This window comes from Talpa europaea (genome assembly GCF_964194135.1).
Source record: "Talpa europaea genome assembly, chromosome: 3".
Taxonomy (NCBI): Eukaryota; Metazoa; Chordata; class Mammalia; order Eulipotyphla; family Talpidae; genus Talpa; species Talpa europaea.
In genome coordinates, this window is record NC_140069.1 from 51,997,171 (window position 1) to 52,016,825 (window position 19,655).

The following is a 19,655-nucleotide window of genomic DNA, read 5'->3' on the forward strand; positions in this document are numbered from 1 at the left end:
GATGAGGGAAGCATAGGGTCCTGGGATAAATGATAGACTATTTTAGAATTAAATGGAAAAGACTGTAAAGATAATTAAAAGTAGGGATAACCAACATACTTCTCCTCCTTCAATCCATGGCAAACTTCACTATCTGTAAAGGGCAATTGTTAAACTAATCCAAGAAGTAGACTTGGAATCTTTTTTGTAGTTAGTATTCTAGGAATTCACTTCTAATGACTTGCCAGAGTTTGCAGTCAGAGTGTGCACAAAGTCTGTATTTACTACTCCAGGTGTTCCTTAAAAAGTTTCCCTGTGTTCAAATAAATAAGGGACTATGGGAAAGATTGAATAAAGAAAGTTTAAAGCTTCTAACATGCTAATGTACACTGTGACTACTCTGGAACAAGCTGACTTATGGGTTAGAGTTGTACAGTGATACCGAGTACCCAGGAGAATTTATCAACGAGACCTGCACAGATGCTGTTGTCAGAGTATCTCCCAGGACCTATGGTCCTCGGGGAAGCATGGTCTACTTACATCACAAACACATACATACATGCACATCCTAGAAAAGTGACAATGGCAAAATAATAGAACCCAGGTAATAATCCATGGATTAAAAGCTCCTCAGAGCTTCACTAAAGAGAAGCTAGAGCAGTAATTTAGGTAAGCATATGACAGTACCGTAGTCACTGTAACTATGGTTATATTTCATAGCTGTTCAGTTAAATTGGTTTAATTATATATAGCTGCAAATTCCAAAAAAGGATCTTTCTAAGTTTAGTTAGAGATTGTTTGAGACAAATTAAACCTACTGAGGATTTCCAGATGGTCCCAGGTTGATGTTCTGTGAGGTAGAGTGTAACTGTTGGGATTGGGAAAAAAAAAAAAGCAGTAATCTTATTGGAACTTCAAAGGTTATCAGTCAATGAATGTTTTTGAAACAAGTAATACATAATTTTATTGTAGATATTTTGCCATGTTAAAGAAACCTAAAATCCAAATTCTTAAATGTATATGCTTACTTGGGAAAATACATAGTAAATATGAGACAATCATTCTTACAAGTTTCAAGAGCAGTTGTAAGGAAAATGGTAATAATGCAGAAATGTAGCTCAAAGTTGACAAATGAACAAAGCAAATTGGGAAGGCTCCTTGAAAGAGGTGGATATTGAAACTAAAATTTAAAATATTTGTTAAAATTTTTTCTTATTTTCAAATAGCTTATTAAGAAAAGAAATTAATCATAATGAGGAAGACTGCGAATATTAGACCAAGAGTGTTAATGTGATAGTAGGTAAACATATTTCTAAAACTAAAACATACAGACAAAAGAGTTTCTGTTCTAATTCCAGCACTGTGGCAATAAAATTTGAGATTTTTCTCCTCCAACAGTTAAACAGGATAAAAATTTTTATCAAAGTCATTTCTTATTAGAGACATATGCCTTAAACTTATCTGATACTTAAAAACATACAAATGCTGATTTATTAAATGAGGTGTCCTGTTGTAGCATAACCATAACATGGACTACTCTTAAAATATTATAGTGCTCTTTGGATCTGATAATGTAAATCATTAAGCTATAATTTCTATAATACTCTTAATGAATGTGTGGAAAAGTGGAGTAGCTTTCCCTTCAGGGAACTTTTCTTATATAGATGAGGGAAGACAATTAAACAAGCATAGATTACACAATAAAGACAACTTGTACCTTTAATTAATGTATAGTAAATTTCTATTACTCAGCAATGATTTTCCTATGGGGCACATTTCTGAAAAAATAATGAAAATTACTGGGATATATAATTAGGTAACTTTTTACTCCACCTACTATTTTTAAAAAGATTACATCTAATCACTAAACTGAGGGTGAGCTACAATTTATTAACAGAATGAATGCTAATCAAGGGTGTCTGTTTCATGACATCTCATGGCCTTTATTTTTCTTCTCTATAAATATGGGGATAGGTCCAGATGCCATCTACGGTATTTTCTGGCTATTAACCTCAGTTATCCACATAAAAGTCCTTAATAAATAGTTACAATATATGATGAAATAATTGGTGTTCTCTGCTTGTTTTGAAGATAATCTTTTCATCATTATTCTAAAACTACAAGTGAGCCTAATTCAAGTTCCAGATTTTATGGATGAAAAAAGGAAAGAGGAATAAAATTCAGATTTAAAGCCAACAGTGGTAGAACAGGAGCCAGAATTTAGGAATCCCTCTCGGTTTAGTTCTCTCTTCAAAACCAGCTGTTTCCTTCCTATAGCAAGTCAAGATAGTGTGTAAATGACCTAAATCTACATACTCTCGACATACTCTTGATTAGCAAGCAAAACATGTAGAATCATGAGTATGTAGATTTTATTCTTCTAACTTGTTTTTGAATATGTAAATGTACTGGCAAATCAATAGTTTGAGAAAAAAGTAAAAATTTTAATAGTTTCATCTTTTACAACTAAAATATGAAAGGATTAAGAATACTTAAAACGTATGACTCTGCCAACAGATGATTTAAAAAATAATTACACTAACTTGATATGATTTTTGCATAACTTTTAAAAATGGACTCTAACCACATTGTACAAATACATATATAAAATTTTATACCCTGATTTCATCTAGTAATATGTCAAAACATAGAATATTATCATCTTTAAAATGTTTTGAAATTCACAATATGTGCAGACAAATACAATTTGATTGAGGAATATTTGATTCTAATTTTTCATTAAAAATCATACTAAAATGAATATCTTTGGATTTTTTTCATCTGAAGGATTAATTTCATTTGTATCAACTCCTTAAGGGACACAAATATTTTCATGTCTGATACATGTTGCCAAATTGCTTTCCAAAAGAGTTGCACACTTAAATTGTACCACCACGAGTAATGTCAAAGGATTCTCACCCTTATGAGTCCTGCAGTATTTTATTTACTTTACACTTTTGTTAATTTGGTAGAGGGCAAAAACTCACTTAAAATTTCATTTGCTATTGGCATCAAGGTTGAACACTTTCCTATATATCTGTTTAATAGGAGTATTTTCTTGTGCCCCTTTCCATTTATTTATTAAGATCTAAATATTCTTTTCAAAAACTGTATAAGCTTTTTACACAGATGTTATTCCTTCTTATGCTGTATTTGTTATAATTTTTTTTGGTTGACTGGCCAATTGCACAGATATAAAATTAAAATATCCTTTTACATTGTCCTAGGAGCAATCATGTCAGAGATGCAGAAGATAAATCTGTTCTCTTAACTGAGAATGCTCTTGGAATGTCAGAGAAAGAAACTACTACTTTTTTTTAGTAGTCAGGGAAAAGGAACATGCCTATTTTCCACATGAAGATTTTAGCTACGGGACATAAGCATTCCAACTCATAAAATTGTCTTTTCAGTCACAAAAATTGAAAGACATTATAAAGAGCATGTGATATACTTCAGACAAACATTCTTGATTGTTATGCATACATTAACAAGAGTTACAATCAAATTTAAATAGTAACGGTATTATCATATTTAAATGACATTTATAGTTATAATTGTTACATAATAATCCTGAGTTAAATTATTCTAATTTACCAATTCCACATAACTTTCTAAAGTAAATGCTGAAAATAGCCTCATAAGACATAAGCTTACTATATTAAAGTTATCACAATTAATAAAAAAAAAATAAGCAAATCCTAAGTTTACTTGGAATCCAAATTAATTATGTGCACGTATCTATAGCAATAAAAGTTAGCTGATGCCAACTGGCATGTGTATGGATTGCACTACACATAAAAACCTAACAAAGAAGGGAAGAGGTATGTAATTTGAAAAGGCCTTCCTCCCAGCTGGCCAAAATTCAAACCATGGTTTCAAGTATGGTCATGATAAAGATTTATAAGGATCAAAAAATAAGATATAAAGTGAAGAAAGCAAAATATAAAACTGTATACACTATAAAATTAAAATTAGATAATTAAAATATTCTTGTATATTAAGAGAAGATTAGAAAGAAAATCAGTAAGATGATAAAATTTAATATGCCTGATTAGTGATTAACTATGGGTAATAGTATTTTCAGAATTTTAATCAACATGTGCAACTTATAAAAGCATCATTCTATAAACTTTAGAAGAATAGTGATCTGTAAGAGGTGAACACATTTGTTTTTATATTTTCTACAGGGCAGAAAATTTACAATGGATGAAATTACTCCATTTTAAGTAAAAGTCCTATAATTTCATCTTTGGGGAATGGTATTTTCTGTTAAAAAACCACAATCCCGCTACCTTCTGAGTATTTCTTTCATCCTCATCTTCAGATGGATCTGACTGATGTTTTGGACTGTCCATTTGAAGGAATGCTCTGACATCTGGACTAAAAACAAAAATTAACTTTATTATGACTTTGCATTTCTACAGCTTTTCTCCCTTGTAAAACTAAAATAAAAGTAACTATGGTAACACTTATAGCAAGAAAGTCTAACCAAACCCTTAATATTTATGATTATAACAGGAATATGCAAATTAATTTTTATATATAGGGAATCCAACAGACAGATGGGCAATGCTCTAAACAGGCAGTTCACAGAAAAGAAAACCCAAATGGTAAGGAAATTTATATAAAGATGGCTAATAAATCAGAAAAGCACAAAACAATAAGATATCATTTTATGTCTACTAGCTGGCAAAAATTGGTACAAAACATTGGTAGAGACACAGGGAGACTGATCCTCCTATATTGTTGATGAGAATGTAAAATGAGTCAACTTTTCTGAAAAGCAATCTGACAATACTTGTACAACTATGTATGCATTCTCCCTGGGCCCAGAAATTCCAGCTTTAGGAATAAGCCACATAAGAAAATTCTGTACAGGTTCAGTGAAGCACATGTAACTAGGATATTCATTGCAACGTTCTGTAGAGTAGGTTAATCAAAAGCAAAAGAGTCATTTATCACGAGCGAGGTGAGCAAGGAAGCTATAGTAACTGTCTCCAGAGAATTACAGTTAGCAGCCTGAAAGAGGGATTATAGCACAGTACCATTACACAAAACAACCGTCAAACAATATCCACCCAACATATAACAAACATGCTAAAGTGATCTTCATGAAATGGGTAAGGAGAAATGAACATGTGATTGAAGATGGAGATAAAAATGGGTTAAAACAAAAGAGTAGTCTTGCAGAGAGGAATGACAATCCTGAGGAAGCTACCTCCTACCCAAATCACTTTTTCCCTTCTTTTAAAAATGGAAACATAATAAACATATAATATTATAAATTAAGTGTGTAATGTTTTGATATTTGTATCTGTTGTGAAATGATCACAACACCCGCCCTCCCTCAGTGGCTGATCCCAGGTGCTGGATCTCCCGGCGCCATAATCCATGCACATCAGGGGAAATCCAATGCACTGAGCAGAAGAACAAGGTCAGAGAAAGTCCAATTCCAGTATTTTAGTGATTTAGTAAATCAAGAAAATTTTAAAAAAGTCTGCTCAGAACAGTAGAAGACCTGGTAAAAACTTACACAATAGGAATCCTTGTTTAGGACAAACGCTAAAAATAGTTTTTCAGTTTTATGATCTGAAAAAGACTACTAAAATGTCATGTTTGCAGGCCTCCCTGGTGGCACAGGGGTTAAGACACAACCTATGAAGCTATCCACAGCCAATGTAGCAAGAATTCAATCCCCAGGCCAGCCGGGGAGCAACCCACATGGCGCAGCAGACCGCTCCTGACTGGCCCACTGCGCCCCTCAGCAGTCAATCTACCTGTTCTGTTCCCCACTCTGTTTCTGGTGAATCCTCTCACCCCCCCCATACCTCTTGCTTGTACCCCAGTTCTTGTATGTAAATAAATCTTTAAAAAAATAAAATAAAATGTTTGCATCACTGTCCATAAGGCAACCTTTACATTTACATAGATAGGTGAGCTATGGAAAGCTCCCCAGATACTTTATTTCTTCATTTCTTCTTAGAACATAATACTTAAACATATAAAACAATGTAAGCAACATATACAAAAATCACAATAAAAAAGATTATTTTTCATGTACCAAATACCAGTCTCAAAAATGAAAACAAATCCCAAGCCAGGGATCAACCTGTATGTTCTTAAATATTTGTGAAAATGACCCACCTTTCTGCCTTCACTGGCAGCTGTTGGCCTACAGAAGGATGTTCATTTAAACTCATCAGCACAAGACACACATAGGACTTGAAAAGTGCCTTTATAAGCGGCTATCTAGAAAAATGCTGTAAAGAGAAGGACAGTGCTTGTCTGGGTCGATGCCCCATGTGGAACCACAAGTAGTGGTGCACATGCCAGATCCTTGCCAACTCCTTCAGCCCTGTCTCCCTTCTGAAAGCCTACTGTGTTGCAGTCACCATGAAAGGCTGATAGTTAAGTGTCCTGAATATTTCTGGCTTTCTGTAGCCTGTTACATGTACTGTACCCTTTGCCTGGAATGCCCTTCCTACCTTTCTTATTCTCAAACAACTACATAGTCTCTAAGTCCCAGGAAGCCTTCCTTGATCTCCCCAAGAAAAGCAGGCCACATTTTTCTTTGTTCTCTCTTAGCATCTCTATTATAAAAACTTTCCTGTTTTCAATTGCTAGTTAAAATGTCTGGAGACCTCTGGAAGGCCCACTAGACTTATACCTCTAGAAGGCAGAACACTCCCTTTTCTTTATATTCCCAACACATATAGCAGGTGCTTAATAAAAGTGTTTTGAATACATGAGTAAGTATAACATCAAATAATTGGCAAAACATTTTAACTTTATATATGCAAATTTCTTTCAAGTTTAATGTATATAACTACTGCCAAGAACCAAAAAAAAAAAAAAGGAAAGATGTTAACTACGGCCTTGAGCTGAAGGAGGGGAAAGGAGATTAAAGAATATCAGTGGGAAAAAGGTAGAAGAAAATTTTATAAACATCACAAATTTTGACAAACAGTAACATTCCACAGAAGATAAACGATCTGTATCAACAGCTTATTCAGTACACTAAGTTTGGTTTCAGTGCCTCTTTAGAACATAAAGAAAATTACTTACTGGTTATAAAGCTCTGGATGTCTAACTAAATTCTGAATGAACTCATTCAGTCCTGCTCTTCTTTGTTTAATAAAATCTGTTGAGAGACATAAGCTATTAGATTTATTTGTCAGACTATGTGAATATCAATAGCTATGTAAGAATAGAAAAGGAGTTATTTCCTAATTCATATCTGACATACAATAAGTAATACTCAGATATATATTTTAAAATCTATAAATGCAGTAATTAAAAAAAAAACAGAATAAAGCTGATAACATACTACTCAAAAGAAAATTCTTTAAAAAAAAAAAACTATAAGCCTATTTTAGGTCCTAAATAGACGAATCACAAAACTTGGAGAGGTATTTGTTTTTTTCAAATCCTCATATACTGCCAGGTAATGAATAAAAACTTACACTATGACATTGGAAATCAGACTAATTAAAAAAAATAATTATTAGAAATTCTTGCAACTGGAGAATGGTGAATAACTGGCTGTCTAATCACCAACACTCTCCTGCTGAAAAACTCCCTCTGTTTAACAACCCCTTGAAAAAGGTCATGGAACACATTCCCTAACAATTTCCCCATGTTCAACGTGTTTTGAGTGTTGATACTTGAGGCTCAAATAAGAGCAGTTTAGCAAAAGGTTAAGCACGAAGGTTTCTAAGAATTACAAAACTTCATACAAATGTCTTACCTCTGTTAATACAAAAATGACCTTGAATTTTTCCAAGATTTAAATTGTTACTTGCAAAATGGGAATAGTAACAATACCTATGCCTCATTATGCTACTGTAGTATAAATGAAATAATGCATGTAAGTTTATATAATACCTGGTAGAAAACGCACAACCCTTAGCTGTTACTATTTTTGTTGCTATTAATATGACTTGTACTTGTTGGGTCAAAAAACCATTATCCTAAACCCTAACTCATAAGCAATATTCTTTCAAAAGTGGAGAAATCAAAGATTATAGAAAACATCTCATAAAACGGTCATTGTCTCCAGAGAAACCTATAAACAATAAGATTAAGTAGTTTATCTAACTTTGAGTTTTGGTTAGTGAAATTATTTCTGTTCAGTAACAATTTTAATGTATAGTGATTTGTTTTTTTTTTTAACCAAAATGTGAGTTTTTTATTTCTATTTCTTAAGTGTAAGATATAGCTATAAATGAACAAATGTAAGTTATATCTGGTCTATGTCACCAGAGAGTAAACCATACATGGGGTTTACATTAGTAATAACTATACTTAGCAGTTATAGTTTAAGAACTGTATTTATTAAGTAATATAGGAGAGGGAACTAAAATGAAGGGTTGCATTTGGGATATTTAAAGAAAATCTAACAATTACATGGATGCTTTAAATTGTCCTGTGGATACTTACTAAAGGTACATTTTATACTGAGAGATCGACTGTGAAAAGAGCATAATTTCCTTTCCCCAGAGAGATACAGCCTGTGCTGCTTTAAAAGCTACTAGACTTTCCATTTCATTACTGACTTTAAACAGTTTTGAAAGTCCAATGGAAACTCCTATATAAGAAAGAAAGGTCAGAATAAAACAAGAAGTAGTTGGAATTTTGGAACAATTCCAAGCTTAATTTTTTGAAAAATATTAAGCCATCAAATATCTGGGGAAAATTCCAGGTAAGACCAAAATGCGTATCACTCTATTAAAGTTCTAAGAACTTATACAAGGTTGACATAGTATCTTTAAGACCTATAGTTGGAGATACATATTTTTAAAATTTCCTCAATGAAGAACTTAATCTGAATATAACTGTTGTAATTCAAAAGCAATTTCAATTAGAGATTCAAAAGAATGCTTACTAGGTAACAAAATGAAAGCTCTAGTCTCCAGTAAAAGTATTAAACTAACCTAAATAAATTATTCTATTTCACTGCTTCAAGAAAAATCCCAAAAGGAAACAACCTTCATATTGTGGGCTAGGAGAAAAAAATCACCACACTCTGACTTAGGGAGACATGGGTTTTAGACCTTACACTGTTACTATAATCAGAACATCCCAATTACAATAATAATCAAGGGGCATTTAGAGCCTGCAGGGATCAGAGATCCCTTAGTGTCTTTTTTTTTCTTTTTTTTTTATTTCTTTTTTAAATTTTATTTTTTATATTCCCCATACAATTACAACCCCCTTATTTTGACCCCAAGCCCTCCTTTCGCCACCCCCCACCCGCCATAGAGTGTCTCTGGTTCATAGCTGTTTGTTGATTTTGTTATTTTCTTTCTTATAGTTATTCTTTTTCCTGGTCCCTTATTTAAGTTTTCTAGATTCCTGCTATGAGTGAGACCATCCGGTATTTTTCTTTTTCTTTCTGGCTTATTTTGCCGAGCATGATCCCTTCTAGCTCCATCCATGTTGCTGCAAATTGCATGTGTTTATCTTTTTTGAATGCTGAGTAATATTCCATGGTGTATATGTACCACATCTTCTTGATCCAGTCATCTATTTTTGGGCATTTGGGTTGTTTCCAAAGCTTAGCTATTGTAAATAGTGCTGCTATAAAAATAGGGGTGCAGGTGCTCTTTGGAATTGATGTTTCTGTGTCCTTTGGGTAAATACCTAGGAGTGGAATTGCTGGATCATATGGAAGCTCTGTTTAGTAGGTCAAGAAATCACACAGCTCTCCATAGTGGTTGGACCAATTTGCACTCCCACCAGCAGTGCAGGAGAGTTCCTTTTTTTCCACAACCTCGCCAATATTTGTTGCTAGTTTTTTTAATATGTGCCATTCTCACTGGTGTAAGATGGTACCTTATTGTAGTTTTGATTTGCATTTCCCTGATTATAAGCGATGTTGAACATTTTTTCATATGCCTGTTGGCCATTTGCATTTCCTCTTCAGAGAAGTTTCTTTTTAGCTCTTCAGCCCATTTTTTGACTGGATGATTTTCTTTGTTGTTGTTGAGTCTCATCAGCTCTTTGCAGATTTTTGTGATCAGTCCTTTATCATTAGTGTTGTGTGCAAAAATGTTCTCCCAGTTGGTGGGGTTTCTCTTTCTTTTTGTTATTGTCTCTTTTGCTGTGCAGAAGCTCTTTAATTTAATGTAGTCCCAGCTGTTTATCTTTGCTTTCACTATCACTGCTTTGGGTGATGTGTCTGTAAAGATGTCTTTGATGTGCATATCACATACTGTTTCGCCTATAGAGATCCTTTAGTTTTAACCCATATTTTAGATTAGGAAATAGGATAAAGGTTTTTTTTACTGTTCCAAAAAAGTAATTTTAAAATAAAATGCACGTGAAGGATGATTTTTTTTAAGATACCACACATAAGTCAGATGGTAAAGAGCTAAGAGAATGAACTTTAGAGACAAACAAACCTGGAGATCCTGCCACATACAGCTGTGTGACTTGGGAGAGTGACTTAGCCTTGCTAAGTCCCTACTTTTCACATGTATGAAAATAGAGGTAAAAAGAAGCTACATTCAAATTATGAACTCAAATAGCAAAGTTACTATAATTGCTATTATTATTGTAACAATAATTATAGTACATAATAATAATAGTACGATGGTATTATAATATTAACAATAGCAATATTAAAATACAACAAAATACCAGGCTGCTACAGTGAAATATCAGTGGAGTTAGAGTCTAAGATGTAATTATCAGTATCGCCTATACCACTGGATGGCTTTATAAACTCTTTTCTTTCATTTTTCAAGTAGGGTATAGGATTAGATATCTATAAAGTAAGACCAGTTAACAAAATTAATGTATTAAATTCAGAAACCTCAACTCTGTAAAATTTTTAAGTTATGTAAATGATATTTATAACCTTTAACTTCATATTAAGTAGTTTTTGCAAAATAAATGACTAAGCTGAAAATGACATGTTTACATTCATTATTAGTTCACTAATTATCTATTATACACTTCACACTGAAAGTACAAAAAAAGGTTTAAGTAAGACATGGTATCTATCCTCAATAAGATCAGATTCTTATAGGAGACAAATTTAAACAATTGACTTCATCTAATTAGGCACACCTAATTTAATTTCTAAATCTGTGATTTACTAGCTATGTGTGATGCTAGGCAAATTAATTAACCTAGTTGTGACTCAGTTTCTTAATCTATAAAATGGTGCTGCTGCTGCTATCCTACAGGGTTGCTGTGAGGACTGAGTAAACTGAAACATGTAAAGTGCTTAAAACAATGCCTGATACACAGCATATATGTTCCTGAGGTATTTTTAGGAGATCAAGTAGTTTTCTAAAGTCTGCACTATCATATAGTGCAATGACATGTTCAAATTTCAGCCTGCAGGGTTGGTCTATGAAGTTATTGCTTACCTGGATCAAAATTATCACCAAATATTCTCTTGGCTGGAATCTTAAGAGCCATAGCAGGAAACTGTTTTTTCAGCTAGAATTAAAGAAAAATCATATTAATTTAATTTTATAAATCTTCCTGTGATGCATTTATAAAACAAAGTTTAATCTGAATTTTAAAACACATTTAACAAATACTTTAAAATATATTATGATCAAAAGTACAGTATTTGATGATCCCAATAAAATGCCACATTTGTTCTAATAAAACACTTAGTATTTTTGTGTCCTGAAATTACTTAGTATCTCTGTGCCTTAGTTGTTCATACAAGACACTTTTAGCACTTTTCTTACAAATCTGTTGTGAGGTATAAAGGAAATCTTACGTTAACTGACTCAACTAGAACCTGGAGTGAAAGTTTTGAATTCATGCTACTCAACATTTATTACCCCAGGGAGAAGAGTGGTCTTTGTATTTTTTTATATGAATAGATTGACAATAGCTCTCTTACAAAGCTAAAGAATTTTGTTTTCAATAACTGTTACACTAGCCTTCCCCATTAATAATTCAAATACATTTGTTTATCAGATTTGCTTATCCCCAGCAAATCAAAAACATGGCCTGAAGAAATTAAATTTGGGGCAGTATAGTTATTACAACAGGTTATTTTTATTATAAGTTTGTATCAAAAATATCCACATACAAACTACATAACTACCAAATGACAGGAAATACAAAGACTAGGAGAAAGTACTAATCATGCTATATCATGCACAAGCTGCCAGCAAATTCCAGATTGAAAACTCTGTAGACAATGACCCTGTTTTTACACAAAAACTGTAAAAAGAAAGAAAAGCAAGGTGGTGGGGAAACTTAATGATTAAAAGACACTTAAATCAGTTTATCAATCAGTCATGTAAATACTAACTGAATATGTGATATTATGACATTCTTGTTAATTTATTACTTGATATATGGTATCGTGTGTGTGTGTGTATGTTAAGGCTCTTTATCTTTTTAAGAAATGTATATTAAAATATTTACAGTGAAATGATATGTGTGAAATCTGTTTCAAAATTCCAGTGGGCTAGCTAGGAATAGAAATAAAACAAGCACAGACATGTATCAGTAATTGTTGATGCTGGATGATATGTTATATAATTTTCTGTTTGTACCAGTCTCTCTACCTCTGTGTGTTCAACAATTTCCATGATAAGATGTTCGAAAATGCAAACTATAGTCATAAAAATATATTTAAACTGGCAATTATAAATACTGATTGGACATTTTACTTTTTGACTTTTACAGGAAAGCAGGGAAAGAATTTTTGTTTTCAAACCTAGAGAATTCCAAGTTGGGGTTAACCTTACTTCTGTAGTTTCAAAAAATACAATTGATACAATTTTCATTGTTTTCCTTACTCCTCACCATAGAGTGCAGAATTGGGAGGACTTAAATGAAGTGAGGGGGACACAGAAATGGGTGAAATAAGAAAAAGGAAGCAAAATTCACAAAAAATGGGGGAGATGGATGATAAAATTCAATTATGTTTAGTTATTAGTATTTAGTAAACCAAATTTGATCTTCTCTAAGAAATTCATATAAAACTTCATTGTGTATATGTGTGTTATATCATCACATGATTTTTAACTGAGTAAAACCCAGGTTTTTCACCTGAGTAAAACCCAAGGGGTTAAGCAATACACTCAGATTTGTACAATACTCAAAAAAATGTTGATTATGTATATAATGATAGCCAAGAATTTCAAATAGAGCTAACAGTTCAAGTGTCCAATAATTGCCATTTTTGAATTTTTTAAAAACCAGAAGATTTAATCATCTATAAATTTTACTGACCATTATTCTGTTTAAAAAATGAGACCACTTACAGACAAAAAAGATCACCTCTATTCCTTGATTAGGCTATATTTAAACCTATATATAGTAAGTTCAGTTGCATGTGTTGCACTGAAGAAAAACTAAGGAAAAGAAGAAAATAGTAAAAATAATAATTATTTCTGAAAAACAACTAATACAGGTAATTTTTAAGCTTAATCTATTAATAGTTTTACTTCTTTTTATTTTTCAGTTTCTAGAATGCATTAATTTTATGTAGAAAAAATGCATTTAAAATTATAATTTTTTTTAAAGTTCAACTTCAATTAGCAAAGTATCTGAATATTATTTGGAACAAATATAGATACACTGAAATGCTAAATTATGATGAATCAGAAAACTAACTTTCATGACTTAACAAAACACAAGAAATTATATAGCTAGACAATGTCTAATTCATTCTGGCCCACTTAAGAAGTAATTAATCCTTTAATTGACATGCTTACCTTCTTCCATATTTATATATTACCAATGATAAATCACAGATGTATATATCAGCTAGCTATTTTTTAAACTCAAGACACAGGTTTAAGAAAAACTGAAAAAATATTACATTTTTAAATATAAAAATTGGGGGTAGAATACCTAATAACAATTCATCAATGACATGAAGGAGAGTCCTATTTATCAGAACAAAAGCAATTTAAATTTGGATTTGAGGCATGATTGCTTTTTTCCTTAACTGAAGCAAAGCTTGGAACAAAGAAATGTCTTACCCTGTAGTCTGTAACAACAAACTCAGGAGATGGTTCAGTTTCCAAACAAGTTTTAGTTATTTAAATAAATAATGAGGGCCTCCCTGGTGGTGCAAGTGTTAGGGGGAAAAGGATGTCCCAAAGCAAATTCCATACAGGCTTTGTGGACTCCACCCCCACCCCAGGTCAAAGCCAAAGACACTAGGAACTCCAAATCCCATCACCACCAAAGGGAAGGTGGCTGGGACCTGAGGGTGGGGTTAAGCAGCCAGGTGGATACAAAAGGCAGACACGTGGGCTTTGGGGGCTCTCCATTTTTGGGCTCTCGGCCAGCTCGCAGTGTCCAGCCAGCTCTGAGAGTGACTTTGGGTTTCCAGGTCGTCGGATCGGGTAGGAAGCATTAAAGACTTTATTTCCCTATTTTCTCCCTGAGTTGTACATTTTCCTTATTTCTTTTTCTCTTGTAAATAAACCTTTTATTAATCCTTTTGCGTGTGTCTGTAGTAGAGTATTCGTAAGTCCCTTTAAAGCGCGCGGGTGAGGACCCACAGCCAGGAACCCGTTTAATATCGGGGTGGCTCTATAACACAAGGGGTTAAGCAATGCACTATGAAGCAATCCGCAGCCTCTGCAGCACAAGTTTGATCCCTGGCCAGCCAGAGAGCAACCCACATGGTGCAGCAGACCTCTCCTATCTCGCCCACTGCTCTCAGCAGTGTATTTCAGTCAGTCTGCCTATTCTGTTCCCTACTCTATCTCTGGTGAATCTTCTCACCCTCCACATCTCTGGCCTGTACCCCAGCTCTTGTATGCATATATAAATAAATCTTTAAAAATAAATAAATAAATAAATAATGATCTCTTAGTTCTCATCCCCAGATTATGTTACATTCATTTCATTTCATTTGGGTTCAAGCTACTTAAAATTTGGAACCTAAGATTTATCTCTAAAATTAAGAATGAAACTATGGAAGGAGGATTCATGATAGCTTTTCAGAACTAAAGCTAATAGTTGGGCAATTTAACCAGAAATAAGATAATGGATTAACATTATTAGAGATGTAGGTGGATATTTCCAATGTTCTGTGACATTAAAATATAGTTTAAGCACATCTTGTTTTTTTTTTTATCTTCAACAGTTTATTTGGAACTGTCAAAAAGTTTTCTTCTACTCTTCTGAGGAAGACTTCCAAAGTTAGGGTGCTTTTGAAGAATCTCTTACCCTGTTCTGCTTGTCTGGTACATACGAGTATTAATTTAATCATTTAAATAAATCACCTATATTATGAATTTTTCTTAGGTGTCTTGTTTTAAATAATAATCTTGTACACTATTACTTACAGTATTGTAAAGCTTGTCAAACTCTGCATATCTCCTGAAGACAAACCACTCACTTCTGCCCACTGAGACCAGAACTTTATAAACCTGTGAAAATAAAAAATAACAAAATTTGATTGCAAAAAACTAGCTAATTAAATATGTGAAAATCTATTTACATACTCATAAACTGATACTAGATGTTAATGTTTATGTATGATTCTCCTAATACACAAGCATACCAACTGAAATACTCATTTAGCTTGTTAAAAGGCAGTAAATTTTTTTAATGTTATGAAGTATTTCTGCAATTTTTAGAGAATAAACACCTGCATAATCATTATTTAGCTTTTCTGAAATATATCATTCTTACTTCTGAATTCCCCACCCTAGAATAAAACATTACAGATTCAATCAATGCTATTCTCTCTTTTTCTCCATAGTAACCATTAGTCTTGAAATTATAAAGTATTTTTGAAAGTGATAGCTGGCACAGAGGAAACAATTTTTAGTCCTCTTTCCAGAGAGAAAAGGTTATCCTTTACATCATAATTTTCTAAGAATTTCTCCTCAGATTTATTACTACCAACTTACATATGTTTAATATTTTCATATATACCTAATTTCATGTAACTGTGGTTACCCCCCTACAACATGAGGGAATCATGACCCAAAAGAATTAAGCAACTTGCCCATTTTCAGACTTAAAACATGACAGTGAGACTAAAATCTAAATCTTCTAATACTTCATGCACCAGAACCAGAATCAAATCATTAACTAGTATAATACAGAATTAGCTATCATAACTCATCCTACAGTTACTCTGAGCATAATTTAACATACCCCTGTAGAGAAAACTGGGACCCCATGGATCTTTTGTCATTTCTGAAAAGAATATGAGGAAAGATCCACTAATATATAATTTGATGATCAATCTCATTATTTTACATTTTCCCCATCAGGGGTAAGAATACAAGTTGCTTTGGGGCCTCCCCGGTGGCGCAGCAGTTGAGCACTGGGTTGCGAAGCTGCCCTTGGCCTCTGCGGCGCCGGTTCGATCCCCGGCTGCTCCCCGGCCACCGGAGGAGGGTCCCACATGGCGCACAGACCTCTCCTGCCGCCCGCTGCTCCCCTCAGCAGTGTACTTCGGTCCTTCTGCCTGCTCTGCTCCCCGCTCTGGCTCTAGTGAATTCTCTCACCCTCCCGTGCTTCTGACTGTACCCAGTGCTGTATGAATAAATAAATAAAAAATAAATAAATAAAATAATAAATCTTTAAAAAAAAAAGAATACAAGTTGGTTTGGTATTTACAGTTTGCCCACAGTCTGTTGGACAATTTAGTATAAAACAGCTTTATTGTAAAAGGGGATGCAGATAAATGTACAAACTATCCTTTTTCATGAAAAATAGAATAGGTAAACTTAACTCATAAGTTCATAGTTAGGTAATACTGTGGTAAAGATTCCCTTATACTGTATGTGTTATACAGTATGAATGATATGGCCCCATTAATATACCCACAGTATAAGGGATCCCAGTATAAGGGATCCCACATCCCTTTGTGAGTGCCTGGAATACAGAAACTGCCAATTTTTAAGTGGATAAATGAAAGCATAATTTAAGCTTGGTTTAAGACAAAGCATCCTAGGATGCATTATTATTTCTCTGTCAGAGTGCAGAGCTACATAAAGGACATGAGATATAAAAACTTCACTGACTATTAAGTAAGACAAGGTTAATTTTTTATTCCTAAATATAACATAGGCATCTGGGCCTCTTGAAGCTGGACACAGAATATGAGTGTGGTGGGGTCTACCTGTGCTGACTATAGCCGAATTTCCTGAGGACTAAAAACTGCAATGTAATGATCAGCAACTAACAAGTGAACTTAGTACAATTTTTCATTCAACATCAATTCAATAAATACTTAGTGAACATCTACCTGTGTTCTAGGTGTTGGTGAAGCAATGAGGGAAGTTCTTGTTTCAAAGGACATGCATTCTAGTAGGAAATAAATACAAACTATGCTACATAAAAATACTAAGTACGGTTAGTGGGTCAAAGAGTCAAAGGGGTAGGGTAGGATGTGAACATGCTATCTTATATAGGATGGTCAAAAAAAGTCTCTCTAATAAGGTAATGTTTGAGAATTTGAAGAAAGGAAATAAACACGGCCATTTGCAGAGGGCCTCTGTGAACTCAGGACAGCTCTGGGAACATCTGGGTAATAGAGAAGCTACAGGCCTCCTTCACCCTTTCACAAACAATATGGAAATACCTCTACCCTGAAAAATAAAAGGATACCCAACATAACCTACTGTCTATATTTGCTGTGGATGAACTGCATCAAACTTAGCAGGACATTTTGCCCCAGCAGGAGAGGCTAGCCCAAAGGTAAAAATAAAGAGAGGGAAGGGAGGAAAATTTTCCTGACCACAATGTGGGTGTATTTATCATCAATGTGATGTTTCTAAAATGTGCTTATACGAATGTGGAATAAGTGGAAAAACTAATTAAGCTATTGCTGCAACACAGAGACTGAGGAGAGGCAAATGGCAGACACAAAATACACTATCTCTGCTCTGAGCTTTGTGCAGGGTGTGGAGGTATGTGTTTAGGAAGGGAAACTAGAAGGGCTCTGTTTTCAGCAACTTATCTGGGACTTTGAGGGAAAACCACCATTGTGGACGAGCGCTATCAAGTTAATAGACTGGATGGTCAGAAAAGCACTTAGTTTAACTCCTCACACTTTCTTCAACTGCCATGTGATATGGACTCTGAGTTGAAAGTCACCAGTCATCGGCTCAACTGCCAGGGGCAAAGTGACCCCTGGTCAATGGCAGGATAGATAACTCAAGTTAGAGCAGGTGAAGGACATGTGAGAACCTCAGTGGGCTCTTGGCCATTAAGAGTCAGGGGGAAACTGAGTCAGCAGTGAGTCATCACTGCTTTAGTAAAGCCAACAAAAAATAAATCACAAATTAGTGATTTATTCAACTACTAATGCTGATATCGGATGGCAGAAAAATGTCCAGGGTTGGATCAGGTGAACCACGGCCTGAGACCTGTCAGACCAGTCATTCTACATGGAATAGCAAAGATGTAGCAGGATCACAAGAATGCAAGAGCCTTTACCAGATTGCCATGAGATTATACACTCAGAAACATTGAAACGGGACACTTCCACTCCTAAAAACATCAATGCCAAATTGCAGAAAGAATGTGTATTAGGAGAGCAGAATTATGACAGTTTAGTCATTTTTACTTAAAAGAACTGCCTCAATTTTAGTTCAAACTAAGCAATGAGCAGAATTGGGTTAAATGATTTTCTTCATACTACTTGTAGATGGGAGCTTAGAAGAAAACAGACCAGCTATAAACAGATGACTTTTTTCCAGGGAATATAGGGCAAGAAATTCTCTGTATATACTAACAGGACTACTTGTTTCACTACACTAATTAGAGGTGATTGCTCTCCAATCATAGCCATTCATGTACTGGTTCAGCAAATATTCATTGTGCATATTCTTTATAAGGTCCTATAGTAGATACTGCAGTGTTAAGTAAAATTAGAAATGGGTATCGCCTTTAAGGTGGAAAATAAAGAAGTAATATTTGATAAAATATTTTTAAAATGCACGATAACTGTCCTAAGAAAGACACTGCAGAAATTTCAAGAAGTGGTACTTAACATGGGATCAAGACTTCCTATGTCATTAACCCCAACAATACACACAAAATTATATGATGTGTCATAGATCCATGTATATGCACATTTTCTGGTCAGAGGGTTTATCAGCTAGTTTCATAAACTTCTTCAAGGGACTAGATAAAAATCTGCACTGAGAAGAAAATTTCACTTCATTCCAGTACATAGGGAAGACTGTGGAGATGTATCATTTGAAAGATAAGCAAAATCTGGATATGTGTACACGGGGGTGGGGTGTGAAAGGGATGTTCTAAATTATGGAAGAATAGAAACAGAAATGGAAATAGTCTCTGCATTCAATTTTTTCCCATTTGCTATAAGTTACATACTTACAGTAAACCTCTTCTTTTTCTCTCTGTGTTCATCAGAGCTGGGAATGCTTACACTGGGGCAGCTTTCCTTGTAATCCATGGTATTATATTTTTTGGGTGAACTGCCTCAAAAGGATGCCAAAAAATGAGTTCAAATGGTCAGCAGAGGACAAATACGATTAGCTATTCCAAAACATAAAATGTCTTGTGGCAATGTTCAAATTCCATCATGCACCTTAACCAACAGGAAAAAAAAAAAAAAAGAATTAGCAAAACAATTTAAAAATACCATGATTTGTCTGTCATTCCTGGCTCACAGGACCCAGTTTATGCTTATTCTGGCAGGAATTAACTTTTGGCTACACGTCTCAGCCCAGGTTAGAAATTTA

The 19,655-nt window shown here is 34.0% G+C and overlaps 1 protein-coding gene across 2 annotated transcripts in view; it reads right to left on the reverse strand.

The window, feature by feature from the left end:
* Positions 1 to 19,366, reverse strand: part of LOC311168560 (serine/threonine-protein kinase Sgk3) — a gene marked incomplete at both ends in the record, with an annotated part of 45,535 nt that extends 26,169 nt beyond the window's left edge. For both annotated transcript variants that reach the window (XM_084230143.1, XM_084230142.1), the window contains 6 exons: positions 798 to 847; positions 4,272 to 4,359; positions 7,045 to 7,120; positions 11,358 to 11,430; positions 15,270 to 15,353; positions 19,289 to 19,366. In XM_084230143.1, the coding sequence (XP_084086269.1) occupies positions 798 to 847; positions 4,272 to 4,359; positions 7,045 to 7,120; positions 11,358 to 11,430; positions 15,270 to 15,353; positions 19,289 to 19,366 (449 nt within the window). The remainder of the gene's footprint in view (positions 1 to 797; positions 848 to 4,271; positions 4,360 to 7,044; positions 7,121 to 11,357; positions 11,431 to 15,269; positions 15,354 to 19,288) is intronic.
* Positions 19,367 to 19,655: the final 289 nt, after the last annotated feature.